The sequence below is a fragment of the Caretta caretta genome, chromosome 27 (genome assembly GCF_965140235.1).
Source record: "Caretta caretta isolate rCarCar2 chromosome 27, rCarCar1.hap1, whole genome shotgun sequence".
Taxonomy (NCBI): Eukaryota; Metazoa; Chordata; order Testudines; family Cheloniidae; genus Caretta; species Caretta caretta.
In genome coordinates, this window is record NC_134232.1 from 1,724,923 (window position 1) to 1,738,791 (window position 13,869).

Sequence of the window (13,869 nt, forward strand, 5' to 3'; positions counted from 1 at the left end):
CACTCAGAACTCAAGGAGCAGTGCTGGACATTTATTTCTTGGTGGTGGTGGGTCTTCTTAAATTTATTTTTATTTTAATTGTGAAAAATTTCAACCCGCTCCATTATTCAGGGCTCTAACCCTTCCCTGACACTCACCAAGCCATTAGCCTCAGTAACATCCTGCAGCATGGAGTGCCACGAGTTAAATATATGGTATGCAAAAAAGGAAACGTGGTGGGGAGAGGGGCGGGTTCCTCAGACCAGCAACTCCAGGCTGTACTGACTCCAGATGGGCAGCGTGTCAGCACCAGAGCAACTGAGACAAAGCTGTGTGTGTCGAGATTCGTAAGAGGCCAAGTGCAGTGGTGCCCCGGGCGCTCCCACAAGGGGAGCTGATGTTCTGGTGTGTGTGTGGATGTAATTCTTCCCCACTGGGAGCTGGGCACCTCCCTCCCGGCCCAGGGCAGAATCAGGCCCACGAGCTGTGCTAACGTTGGGACGGGAGAGGACTCTCTTCAGCCTGTTTGCTTGGCCAGAAGAACCCCGACCGGATGGCTGCCCACTTGCAATGGCCTCTCCTCCAGCATCTCTGAGGAGAGCGGGGGTGTCCCATGCTGGCTGCGTGTGTTACCTGATAGTCAGGTGCCTCGTTTTGGAGGAGCCCTGTGTGGGGGACGAGGAGCTGCTCTTGCTGAGGTCCTCCATGGATCTGTCCGGGGACTTGCCCTTGTCAGAGCCTGGGCTCCCGTTATCTGCGCTCTCCATATTGTACCTGGAGCCACACACGTGAAGACAGACGTGTGAGTCAGCAGAATGTAGTGAGGCCTCATATGAGGCCGCAGGATCCCGGCCAGTGGCGGGGAAGGGCAGACCCAGCGACAGAGCCCGGTGAGAGGAGGTCCCCCGGCACAGATACCTCACGGCTCCTCGGCAGAGGCCCCACACTCGAGCCCAGGGGCGGCATGAGACTGCCCAGCCCAGCCCAGCCCAGCCCAGCTCTCGCTCCTCTGGGACTGCAGAGACTGGCCCACACCAGCTCGCTCCCCCCGCCAGCCTCCAGCCTCCAGCCCCCTCAGCCCAACGCTACCACTCAGCCAGCCAGAGCCACACGTAGCCGCACTCGCCCAGGGCAGGAACTGCTGCCACCAGAGCCCTGCATGGCCCCGCAAACGCCCCCGGGGACCAGCAGCGCCACGGCCGGCGTTACGCGCAGGGGCGGCCCAAGGCAGCAGGTTGAGGGAGTGGAGACGGACGGGCTTTTAGGGAGATCTCTGCAAGCTGCAGAAATTTCAGCACCCAGGACAGGGACGGAGAAGGGGATGGGGGAGGGGAACCGCTCCTACATGTGGGGCGACATTTGTTAAGGGGCCGGGGGTTTCAGAGATTTTAAGGCCCGATAGGGTCATCTAAGCCTGTCCTCCCGCACAGCACAGGCCCCAGACCCGCCCGCAGGGGTGCCACCCGGCCCAGAACGTCTGAGCTAGAGCAAGTTTCTCAGCCTTTGCCAGCTGGCGACCCTGTCTCTGGAGCCAAAATCCGTGCAGCCCCCTCAGCATGGGCGAGAGAACCGTCCCGGTGCCCCCATGCTCAGCCAACCCTGCCTCTCAGCTGGGGGTTAGACTAGATGGCCCCTAACCCTGCGGGTCTGGGAGCTCTGCATGTTCCCAGAGGCTGGCACGACGCACTTGGCCCTGAAGGCTCGGGGCGCATGAGGGGAGGGGGACGAGACTTTTCTTGAGATGGTGACTCTCAGGTGACTGGCCACCCCCAATGGCCTCTCATGCCACCCATGGCGAAATGCCAGGCTTGAGCAGAGCTGTCAGGAGATGGCCAGTCTTGATCTAAACACTCCCAGGGATGGAGAATTTACCCTGTTCCACTAGTCGGAGTTTGTCCGGCTTCAGCTCCCAGGGGGTCTCATTTTGCCAGGCTGCTCAATCCCAGACCCCTCTGCTCTCAGAAACCTGCTCCTGGTCACACGGGGCCGAGGGAGCCCTGCTCCCACAACCCGCTGGCCTCCCATGGAGAGCTGGGGCCCCAGCCCTCATGTCGTATGGGGCAGGCTTGTGTGGCCCCTCCCCTCCCATGACCAGTCCAGGACAGGCTCTATTGCACTAGGGGCTGGCACTCCTTGCATGACACCCGGGCCCTGGTGCCAGAGGGCACAGACTGGTGCACTCGTGGAAGGCTCCTATGGCAGAGATGTGGGCTGCCCCAGCCTGTGGCTCTTGGCCCTGCCCTCCCGGGAGGCTGCTTTCAGAGACTCCTTCCCAACGAGCCACAAAGAAAGCAAAGGGACCGCCTCCCCCCGGCTCACGGGCTGCTAGCAAGGGACGCAGAGGGCAGTCTAGAGAAGTCAATCTGTGGCCGAAGTCCAGAGCCAGACCCTGTAGACGCAGGAGCAGGGCTCCGATGAAGCATGGTGCTCAGGCAGGTCTCCCGCGTTAGGCCTAAAGTCACAGGCACGACTCATGCTTACAGCTCGGCGCGGGTCTGAAGCAGGGCCGACGCTTGGGGAGAAAATGGCACCCGGCCCATCGCCCTCCCCTCCCCAGCAGGAGCAAAGGGCTCAGCAGCAACTTACGTGACGGCACACTGGGCGAAGGCGAGGTATTCCAGCAGCACGTCCAGCCCCTTGTTCTCCTCGTTCAGGAACTCCTGCACCCAGCTGGGGGAGAGGAGGTGCGTTAGCCAGGGAGATCAGGCAGGGAGAGCCCAGCTGCACCGCCATCCTCAAGCCCGTTTCTCTTTTCTTCCTTTTGCTTCCTTTCTAGAGTGTCTCTCCCCAGCTGCAGGCTGGTGCTTCTCTCCCCACAGCCCTCCCCTCGGGCCGGAGTGACCCAGCCCTGTGGCTACCCCTGCTCAGACTGAACCCAGCTGTGACGGGTGTGACGAAGCAGGACTGTTCTTAATGTTTCCTCTGAATATTGTGGGGGTGCCTCAGTTTCCCCTAGGCAGTTCTTAAGTATCTAGGTGGTGGGATATGGGTGTATGATCGTTGCAGAGCCCTAGAGGGCAGGTGTGTGCAGGGGTCTGGACACAGAGAATGGCCGACACCCTGTTTCCTGGCAACTGATGGCCTGGCCCTTCCCCCCTGCAAGGTGAGAGCTAAAGGGTTGGAGAACAAAGGAATCAGGTGACCTCCTGGCCCGGGAAAGGGACAAAGCCCAGAGGAGGAGGGGCTGGAGGGAATGGCAGTTTGGGTCTGGCTGGGGACATGGCGTGAAGGGCAGATGTGGTTGTCTGGTTCATTGCCCCACAAAATGGACCCAGCTGAGGGGTCCTGTTCTCTGCACTGACAAGCTCTGGTTTAGACCATGTTCCTGTCGTCTAATAACCTTCTGTTTTACTGGCTGGCTGAGAGTCACGTCTGATTGCAAAGTTGGGGTGCAGGACCCTCTGGCTTCCCCAGGAGCCCGCCTGGACGGACTCGCTGTGGGAAGCACACGGAGGGGCAGAGGATGCTGAATGCTCCGAGGTCAGACCCAGGAAGGTGGAAGTTGTGTGAGCTGTGTGTCCTGAAGACTCCCCAGAGTCCTGCCTGGCTTCGTAGGGAGCAGTTCCCGAGCATCGCCCGGGGACTCCGTGACAACTGGTGGCAGAGGTGGGATGTACTGCACCCCATGGATGGCGCTTCCTGCAGTAAGCGACGGGGGAGCAGTAAAATGAAGGGGGATTGACGAGGACCAGGCCTGCTGAAGGCTCGGAGAGGAGCGGTTTCGGGGGGCGGTTAACCCCTGGGAGTGTGTGACCAGCGAGAAGGACTGTGCAGTAATGGGGTCCCCTGGGGACTGTGGTGGGCCGTCTCAGCGGTGGAGAAGCCTGCGGCTTGGCCCTGGGAGAGAGAAGGACTTTTGCAGTAACAGGGTTCCCCTGGGGATTGCAGCGAGCAGTCCAAGGGGCGGAGGAGTCTGCAGCTCGACCCTGGCAAAGAGGTGGTGACCTCGAGAAGGGCTGGCACACTAGGGGTTCTCCCTGGAAACCGTGGGGAGCTGAGAACGCACGGGCCTGTGAGTCCACAACAACTTGGGAAGAGCGGAGTGATGGCCTGTCACCGTCTCCTTAAGAAGGACATTGTAGCCCTGTGCAGAAAGAGAGGGTTGCGCATTGGAAAGTTCACCAAAGCAGAGTTAATCGTGCAGCTGGAGGAGGATGACCGCTCTAAGGAACAGATCCCTGACCCCAAATGGGGCTATAGCAGGATCTGGGAGCAGCTGGAGTGGGAGCCAGGCATCGCCAAGACTCCTGTCCCCGACCAGACGGGGGTCTTCGCGATCGGGTTCCCCATCGGGGGATCGGAGATGGACGGGATTGGAGCTGAGTCCGAGAGAGCCAGAGGACTGTGAGAGACAGCGAGAGCCTGAGAAAGAGCTGCAGAAGCATGAACTGGCAGTGGTGGAGCGGAGAGGGTTAGGGGACCTCCCAGGGGTGAGTGGGGATAGACCCCGGGGGGCCAGTTCCGCAGGGAACCTCGAGACTAAATTGCTGCCCCTGGTTAAGGAGGGGGGGATGTGGATGCCACCTCACTGCCTTTGAGCAGGCTGGAGATTTGAACCAGGGGGACCCTGCGGAAAAGCCCCGGTGTCTAGCTCCCTTGCTGGGTCCCAAGGCCATAGACTCCGTCAGCCAGATGGGTGGGGAGGGGGACAGGCTCCCACTCCTGACCCCAACCTATATGTCTGTGTGGAGTTTCCTGGGCTCAGGCCCCTCGGACCCCCACTGGGAGCGGAAGGTGATGGTCAATGGGGAGACATTCCTGGGGTGGCGAGATCCTGGGACAGAGAGAACTGGTGTCAGGCCCCGGGTGGTGCAGCCTCATCAGATGCTGAGGGGCTGTGTGAGCTGGATGAGGGTCCTAGGGGTGAAGCCCCTCGCCCTGCCTACGGCCCAGATCCCTGTGCAGACCCAGGAGGGGTGGGGATGGCTAGTTGTTGGGGTTCTCCAGGATATCAGCTGTGAGAACCTGTTGTGGGGTGACTGTGTCTCTTTGGAACAGGATCCAGGCCCTGCTCCTGTAACAGCCAAGGGTTTGAATTTGAATCCAGGGAATCACGTCTGATTGCAAAGTTGGGGTGCAGGACCCTCTGGCTTCCCCAGGAGCCCGCCTGGGCAGACTCGCTGGGGGAAGCGCACGGAGGGGCAGAGGATGCTGAATGCTCCAAGGTCAGACCCAGGAAGGTGGAAGCCGGGTGAGCTGTGTGTCCTGCAGACAGGCTGCTCACAGAGAGGAGACTTCCCCAGAGTCCTGCCTGGCTTCGTAGGGAGCAGTTCCCGAGTATCGCCCGGGGACTCCGTGACAATGGGGAGCACAGGGGCAGCCACTGGGAGGGGCAGAGTGGGCTGGAAGCATGTTGGCTCTGCCCCTCTCACACACGGGCCACAGCCCTGGGATTAAGTAATCTGCTCCCTTCCTAGAGCTGTGGGGAAGGGCAAGGCTGCGTCCCCCCCATCCCAGCTCTCTCCCCACTAGTCTAGGCCGCCCACACTCAGGGCGGACAGCAGAGTTAGGACGCAGCCCTCTGAGGGTATGGGTGGCGTCGAGTCAGCCTGGTCAGGCCTGGCTGGATGCATGGGCAGGCTTCACAGGAGCAGAGAGGTTCACTTTCCATCAGGGCCCTGCTGTGTGGCTGCATCCCCCAAGGGCAGCCAGCAGTCCCTCTTCTTGATTCCCCCACTGCATGGCTATTCACAGGTTCCCTGCTCCAGGGGGAGCCTTTTACTCTTTTCCTGAGAGCTCAAGTCCCTCCGCCTGGCCCCCAAAATCTCAGAGCTCTCCCCAGACTGAGCCATAGGTCAGGCATGCCATCACTGCCACCCCATCTCGCAGGTGGGGGATGGCAGCTCGGAGACATGCGGGGACTCGCCCAAGGCCAGCAGGGAGTCTGTGGCAAGGCTGGAAATTGCCCCCAGGTTGCCTGAGTCTCAGAACCCAATGCCTGAACCCCCAGACCTGCCTTCCTGCTCTCCATGCAACCCCGCCGCTTGTCTCCTGTTTGGCTGCCGTCACCCCCAGCCCATCTACCACAGGACCCGCCCACAGACGCCTCCAACTGCCTCCATTGCTTTGAGACGTGACTGGCTTTGGGCCAGGCCCCAGATGGCACCGGACAGCCCCAGCCCCACGATCAGGGAGGGGCACTGCCCATCTGCTTTTGCCCCATGCTCAGACAACAGTTCCAGATCAGTGCTGGGTCCCATTTGCCAGAGCACTACCCAGTGGGTTTGCCCCACAGCACGGGGGTAGATTTAGCAGTAGACATACTCCAGGTCACCCTGGCAGCGCAGACACTGGGCCGGCCAGGCCTCACTGCCCATTCCCACCCAGCCTGAGTCTGATCCTGAGAGCCCATCACACGCTGCACTCCAGGTAACTTCAGAGAGGCTTCTGCACGAAGCCTGGGGCCACAGACGTGCCAGTGTGGACACAAGAACAAAGGGATATAAACTGCCCATCAACAAGGTTAGGTTTGAAATTAGGCAAAGCTTTCTAACCCTCAGAGGAGTGAAGTTCCCATCTCCACCCAGACTTGCACCTGTTCTGGATCTTCCATGATCCGGATGGGGCTGGGAGACAGCCAGGGGCCCACAAAAGCCTCACCACCACAGTCATGAGATTTTCGCAGTGGGATGGTAGCACTGAGGCAAACTCAGTGGGGGCCATCCCTAGTTCCCCACAGGGCTCACCCCCCCAGACACGGCACGACCAGTTATGACATCTGATAGCCAAGCTGAGGAGCAGCAGCAGATGGAGCATGGCAGGAACCCACCCTTGCCGGGTCGTGAACCAGGGACCTTTGTACTCAAAAACCAGCTGCTCTGCTGCTGCAGCCAAAGCAGACCTCCGGCTAGCATTGGTAGCAGCTCCTGCTTCTTGCCTCCTTGCAGGCCTGCAGCGATTAGCAGGCAAGAGTGCAACACCCCTTGTCTGCTAAAACACAGACCTGCAGCCCCCAAAGCACAAGCCCTATCGCGAGTTGAGCCACATGCAGGCTGGGAGCGGCCACTAGAGGGAGACAGTCATCTGCACTAACCCTGGGCATCAGATTCTCACCGGATATAGTTGGTCCTCAGCGAGATCTCCAGCTCTCGGAGCACCTGTGTGGACTCCTGCACTCGCCTCTTAAACTGCGTTTCAAAAAGCAAAGGGGAGTTAGACAGATCTGCCACATCACTGGCCAGGTCGCAGCCTCATTTCTCTTTTACCACCTGTGTTAACTCCAAATAACCTCTAGAGCAGCAATTCCCAAACATTTCTGGTCCATGTACCACCCTCTGAGAACAGATGCTTGCCTTCCCTCATGCCAGCATCCCCTTTTTGTGCACAGTTATTTTAGGCCTTAACAGACTTAAGTATTTACAGTCAAAGTGAAATAAGTTTCAAATTTGGCTGGTGGAGATCTGCCTGGGGGAATCTAGAAGAGAAGGCCTTTTGGCTGGGGGTGCCTGGTGGGGAGGGCTACAGGACGTTAGGTTTAGAGGGGGTTGGAAATTTTTTGACTAAATGGTTTTTCATCAGAAAATGCCAATCTGTTTCGCAGGAACGTCCCAGCTTCAACGAAACTTTTGTAAGGAAGGTTCCTCGGGCCCAGGATGGAATTTCGAGTCAAAATGAGAGAGCGACACAGCCTCATTCCAGAACAGCCTGACTCAGAACAAGCCCTGGGACCTGGGGCTGTCACATCCCAGGGGAGTACCCTGACCCCAGGCTACCGGCTATTCTGGAATGATGGGGGATGGCAAGGGGGGAGGTGTCTCTCTGAGGTTTTTCCACACAAAAAAACTACAAAAAGTCGCAGTTTCATCCCGATGCAGAATGGGGAAGTTCTTGAAATCAGGAAAAGTTTTGTGAGCTGGGAATCCTGTTTCCCACCGGCTCTAATGAGGTTAGACTGTGGGGAGGGGCGCTGGTAGTGTGTGAAGGAGTGGGCGTGTAAAAGGCCAGAGAGTGCTCAGAAGGGAGGCATAGGGAGCTGAGGGAACCTTGGCTGGAAGTGAGGGGGCCTCAACTGGCAGCAGGCAGCTCCAGCTCCAGTTCACCTCGTTCCAGGGCTCCCTTCCCATTTCCTCTGAGCCAGGCAGCTCTCCCAGCCCCGACCCCTCTGGAGCATCTTTCCCATGGGTCTCTCTCTGCCCCGGTCCCTGGACTAAATGCCTTCCTCGCAGCCAAGCGATTCCACAGCCCCTCTCCTAAGGGCTGTGCTGTGACTCAAGCCAGCTTCCCCAGCCCGCCAGTATCCAGCTGCCAGCCCTGCTCCAGGGAGCCTCCTTTGCTCCCCCACTTGTTCCCTCTGGTTCTGGGGCCCCCACCGATCCTTGGGGGCTATGCTGTGACTCAGGCAGGCTCCCCAGCCCCCAGTCTCTCCTCTGGGTCCCAGCCCCGGGACCCTCTCTCCTGGGCTGCTGCTGCCCTGTAATTCTGCTCTCCCTCTCCTCCCGGGAGCCAGCCAGCCAGCCAGCCAGAAGGAGGTAGCCACCTGACCCGACCCCCAGGTAGTCCGCTGCACCCTGCAATACCTGTGTCCTTGAAGGGCTCATGGCATGGAAAGGGGTTGTCTGGTCCAGGCTCTCCTCCCCCTTACAGAGGACAGACCACCCTGCTACAGTGCACCACTTCTGACAGCTCCTGTGCCCCTGGGGGTGCACTACCCCATTTCGGGGACCTCGGCTCTCGACTGCGGTACAAAAGCTAAGGGGCGGCAAAGGAGAGGGGAGAATAAAAGGGGAGGATAATACCGCCATGGCAATCAGCCAATCGGAGGTCACCTTTCTGCTGACTCCGCCCGTGTCCAAGTAGCTCTTCAGTTTCTGGATGTACGCAGAGGGGGGGTTCTTGACCTGGAACCGCTCCTGCGAGGATGGGGGAGAAGGGAGACATTCAGGCCCAGCTTCCTCAGACGATGGAGGAGAACACACAGCCCCAAGCACTGATTCAGCGTGTGCACAAGTGCACCCGCAAGCGAGCGGGACGCTGAGGAGACTGCAGGGGTCTGAGATGTGCGTGAGAAACGGCTGAATAGGGCCAGGGAGAGAGACTCGCTCTTTGGAAGTGACCTGCTGCCCAGGCCGTCTGCCCCTGGGAACTAGCCAGACGGGGAATTAGTGGCTTTACACAGACAGGACGTTTGCCAGGATCCGGCAGGATTTCCATGCTGAGTGGGAGCAAGTGAGCCCGCCTGGCTCAGAACTCACAGCCAGCCCTCTTCTTTAGGGCACCAAGCTGCCATAGGCCAACAAGCCACTCTCAGACACCTGTCATCATGTAGTGCTGTGGCTGCATGGGGGCGGGGGACTCACAGGGACCCTCCCCAGCTCGGAAGCTACGCCAGTGAAGACAGAACACAGACGCTGCCTGTGATAACCCTGCAGTCCCCTGCCCCAGACCACACCACTGCGCTCTCTAGCCAGGTCTCCAGTCTCACCACCTCCAACTGCCAGTCCTGCCCAGCCAAGGATGAGCAGTGCCCGGAGCTGGATGCTCTGTAAACCTCACAGGCCACATCTGTTATAGTATGCCGCACCTTCCTATCCCCTCCAACCCAGGCTCTCAAAGCTCTTTACATGCACTCGTCCATAAAGCTGCACAAGCCCTGACCACGAATTAGGTGAATATTATCCCTATTTTACAAAGTAGAGAAATTAAAGGACTTGCCCAAGGATAAGTTTGTGGCAGAGGTGGGATTAGAACCCAGATCTCCTGATGTCCAGTCCTGTGCATAACCACAGACCATGCTTCCTCATCCCATGATATAGCACCAGGCCTGCCTCCCTCCCTCACATGGCCCAGCACTGGGCCTTCCTCGTCCCCAGGGCACAGCGCTGGGCTTGCCTCCCCCCCTGCAGGGCACAGCACGAGGCCTGCCTCCCTCCCCCGGCAGGGCACAGCGCTGGGCCTGCCTTCCTTCCCCCCACTCCCCCGGGGCAAAGCGCTGGACCTGCCTTCCCTCCCCCGGCAGGGCACAGCGCTGGGCCTGCTTCCTGCCCCACAGTATAATATTGTGCAAGAGAGATTGTTGCCTGACACCAGCCGGTGAGCAGTGTGCCCATCAATCAATTGCTATCTAGTGTCACTGCAGATACTGGGCACACAGATGTTAACTCATTTTAAGAGCTACTTGTCCTAGGTCTGGTCTACACGGAAAACGTACATGGGCCTAGCTCCATCTCTGGGGGCGTGACAAACCCACACTGCTGAGAGATATCACTGTGCCGACCTAACCCCCGGAGCAGACAGCACTAGGTCCACAGAGGAGTTCTTCCACTGACCTAGCTACCGCTGCTTGGGGAGGTGGATTAGCTACAGTCAGGCCATGTTGACACCACAAAATTACATCGACCTAACTTTCATCGGCATCCAGCCACTGCAGTTATTAAATTGCTTGTGCGTGCACGCTTGGCTCCTTGTGTTGGCGGTGCACAACCTCACCAGTCGCGCGGATACCGTCACTGGGGGGCATCGTGGGACGGCTCCTGAAAGTCAGCACCTTTCCATATAAGCATCAGAGTCTGCACTGACACTGTCCACCTACATACAGTGGCCGTGACTCTCCACCGCTCGGGGAAGTGGCATTACTAAACCAGCGTAGAGAGGCACTTACGTCAGCAGGACCCACAGTTAAATGAAGACACTTCCATGGCTAGGTTGATGCAAGGCAACTTACGTCAACCTAACCACGTGGTGTGACGAAGTGGGACTGTTCTTAATGTTTCCTCTGAATAGTGTGGGGGTGCCTCAGTTTCCCCTAGGCAGTTCTTAAGTATCTAGGTGGTGGGGTAAGGGTGTATGATCATTGCAGTGCCCTAGAGGGCATGTGTGTGCAGGAGTCTGGACACAGAGAATGGCCGACACCCTGTTTCCTGGCAACTGATGGCCTGGGCCCTTCCCCCCCTGCAAGGTGAGAGCTGAAGGGTTGGAGAACAAAGGAATCAGGTGACCTCCTGGCCCGGGAAAGGAACAAAGCCCAGAGGAGGAGGGGCTGGAGGGGTTTTTCAGTTTGGGGCTGGCTGGGACATGGAGTGAAGTGCAGACGTGGTTGTCTGGCTCACTGCCCCCCAGAATGGACCCAGCTGAGGGGTCCCGTTCTCTGCACCTGCAAGCTCTGTTTTAGACCATGTTCCTGTCGTCTAATAAACCTTCTGTTTTACTGGCTGGCTGAGAGTCACGTCTGACTGCGAAGTTGGGGTGCAGGACCCTCTGGCTTCCCCAGGAGCACCGCCTGAGCGGACTCGCTGTGGGAAGCGCACGGAGAGGCAGAGGATGCTGAATGCTCCGAGGTCAGACCCAGGAAGGTGGAAGCTGTGTGAGCTGTGTGTCCTGAAGACAGGCTGCTCACAGAAAGGCGACTACCCCAGAGTCCTGACTGACTTCATGGGGAGCAGTTCCAGAGCATCGCCCAGGAACTCCGTGACACGTGGCTAGGCAGCAGTTCTGCAGAAAAGGACCTGAGGATTACACTGGACGAGAAGCTGGATATGAGTCAGCAGTGTGCCCTTGTTGCCAAGAAGGCCAATGGCATTTTGGGATGTATAAGTAGGAGCATTGCCAGCAGATCGAGGGAAGTGATTATTCCCCTCTATTCGGCACTGGTGAGGCCACATCTGGAGTACTGTGTCCAGTTTTGGTCCCTCCACTACAGAAGGGATGTGGACAAATTGGAGAGAGTCCAGCGGAGGGCAATGAAAATGATCAGGGGGCTGGGGCACATGACTTATGAGGAGAGGCTGAGGGAACTGAGATTGTTTAGTCTGCAGAAGAGAAGAGTGAGGGGGGATTTGATAGCAGCCTTCAACTCTCTGAAGGGGGGTTCCAAAGAGGATGGAGCTCGGCTGTTCTCAGGGGTGGCAGATGACAGAGTGAGGAGTAATGGTCTCAAGTTGCAGTGCGGGAGGTCTAGGATTACCTAGGGAAGTGGTGGAATCTCCTTCCTTAGAGCTTTTTAAGGCCCAGCTTGACAAAGCCCCAGCTAGGATGATTTAGTTGGGGTTGGTCCTGCTTTGAGCAGGGGGTTGGACTAGATGACCTCCTGAGGACTCCTTCCAACCCCAGTCTTCTATGATTCTGTGTAGACCAGGCCTGACAGCAGAGCCCCTCCCATCACTGTCTCCCCTGCAGCTATACCACTGTAGCAGTCTGAGTGTGGACGCACCCTTCATAACAGAAACATATAGTTCTCTAATGATGATCCTTCTATGGGGCTTGAACTGGGACCACTGGATTTAAAAGCTTGAGCCACACTTTGCTGGCCTGGGTTAGGCATCGAGATCCCCTTTCATCCAAGTGCCTCAGGACTTCTCCTTCCTGGTAGATCGATGGGGTAACTGAGGCAAAGGGAAGGGAAGTGACTGCAGCAGAGCAGAACAGTCCTGGGGACAGAGGCTGGCACACGGAGGTTTGATAATGGGCTCTTCAATCCAGCAGAGGAAGATGTAACACGATCCAATGGCTGGAAGTTGAAGCCAGACAAATTTAGACTGGAAAGGTGTAAATTTTTAACCGCGAGGGTAACTAATCTTTGGAACAACTTCGCAAGGTGGATTCTCTAACCCTGACAATTGTTAAATCAAGATGGGACGTTTTTTCTAAAAGACCTGCCCTGGGGATCACTGTGGGGCAGGTGTCTGGCCTCTGCTATCCAGGGGATCAGACTGGATGGTCCCTTCCGGCCTTGGGATGTAGGAATGCACGAGCCCCCTCTGAGATGCTGGACTCCTGGCACCCTTGCAGGGCTTCACTGATGGGCAGGAGATAGAGACAGAATCAGGGCCCTGAGGCTCTGGCCATGGAACAAGCCAAGAAGAGCCTCCTCTGCGCAGTATCCCCAGTCAGCACGTGATGACTCCTGCCCTGCACCATCTCCTCAGGGAGCACATGGCCCAGCAAGCTCTGGTCAGACTCAGGCCCCCAGACCACAGGCAGGCGAAAGGGGTGATGACACCCATTGCCTTTGCACAGCCCTGGGACCCCTGAGCAGAGCTCTGGGCTAGGGCCAGGGATGACTGTGCTGGGTGAGCCCTGAGGTGAACAGCCCATGGCCTCCATTTATCTAGAGCGCAGGGACAGCACAATTAGCAGGGCACTGAGCCCCGAACCTGCAGGGACTGCCCGAAGGTAGACAGGGAGGTCAGTCTCCATGGCCCACCCAGCCTACAGCCTCTCCGCTGGCCTGTCTTCAGCCATGATTAGGGCTTTGTCATGCCTTCCATGGCCCCCAGGAGCAGGAGCCAAATTAACTGCCCATCAGGAGAAACAAGGCAGCCCTGGGGCAGCAATGCCCAGTGGTCACTGCCAACCTGAGTGAGCCTGGGGCCTCGCCGCTCGCAAGCTCAGCATCCCACCCCCATCCCCAAACCTGAGGGTTTCGCTCAACACAGACCCCCCCAAAGCAAAATCTGGAGTCACCAGAGCCCCTGAGCTAAGAAGCAAGTGCAGAGGCTGACTGGTTAAAATATCCAGTCACTAGCAAAAACTACCAGCCCCTCCCCCAGGGAAGCAGTCGCTCCAGTGAGATGCATCAATTACAGGGTTTTCTGAGGCATTTGATCTTTCACCGGTTTCTAATAATACTCAGCACTTACACGGCGTTTGCATCCTCAAAGCGCTTGGCAGGCATTAAGGGCCCCATCCGGCAGGCCTCGGAAGCACTGGGCCTTGCTCCCCCCAACCCCTCTGAACCGGATAAGAACTAGTGCACACACATGCCCAGTCCCTGCTCCCTCCCGAAGGCCTCTCAGCACCAACGCACAGCGAGGGGATCAACCCCCAGCTTTCTTTGCAGATCACCAGGAAAAGGCTACTTGAGCCTGGGTGGAGGCCCAGCTAACGGCCTCTGGCAGAAAGCCCATCCCTGCAGCGGAATGAATCTTTCTGCTGATAAGGAACTGACTGGCTGGG

General features: G+C 58.1%; 1 protein-coding gene across 11 annotated transcripts in view; it reads right to left on the bottom strand.

Annotated features, from left to right (window-relative positions):
- The window catches only part of FMNL1 (formin like 1), a 74,162-nt gene that overhangs the window by 37,703 nt on the left and 22,590 nt on the right, over positions 1-13,869 (bottom strand). For 7 of the 11 annotated variants that reach the window (XM_075123537.1, XM_048829754.2, XM_075123541.1 and 4 more), the window contains exons 3-6: positions 8,715-8,828; positions 7,033-7,106; positions 2,566-2,649; positions 613-753 (exon numbers count right to left, since the gene is read on the bottom strand). In XM_075123537.1, the coding sequence (XP_074979638.1) occupies positions 613-753; positions 2,566-2,649; positions 7,033-7,106; positions 8,715-8,828 (413 nt within the window). The remainder of the gene's footprint in view (positions 1-612; positions 754-2,565; positions 2,650-7,032; positions 7,107-8,714; positions 8,829-13,869) is intronic. The other 4 variants (XM_075123538.1, XM_075123542.1, XM_075123543.1 and 1 more) reach the window with 3 other exon arrangements.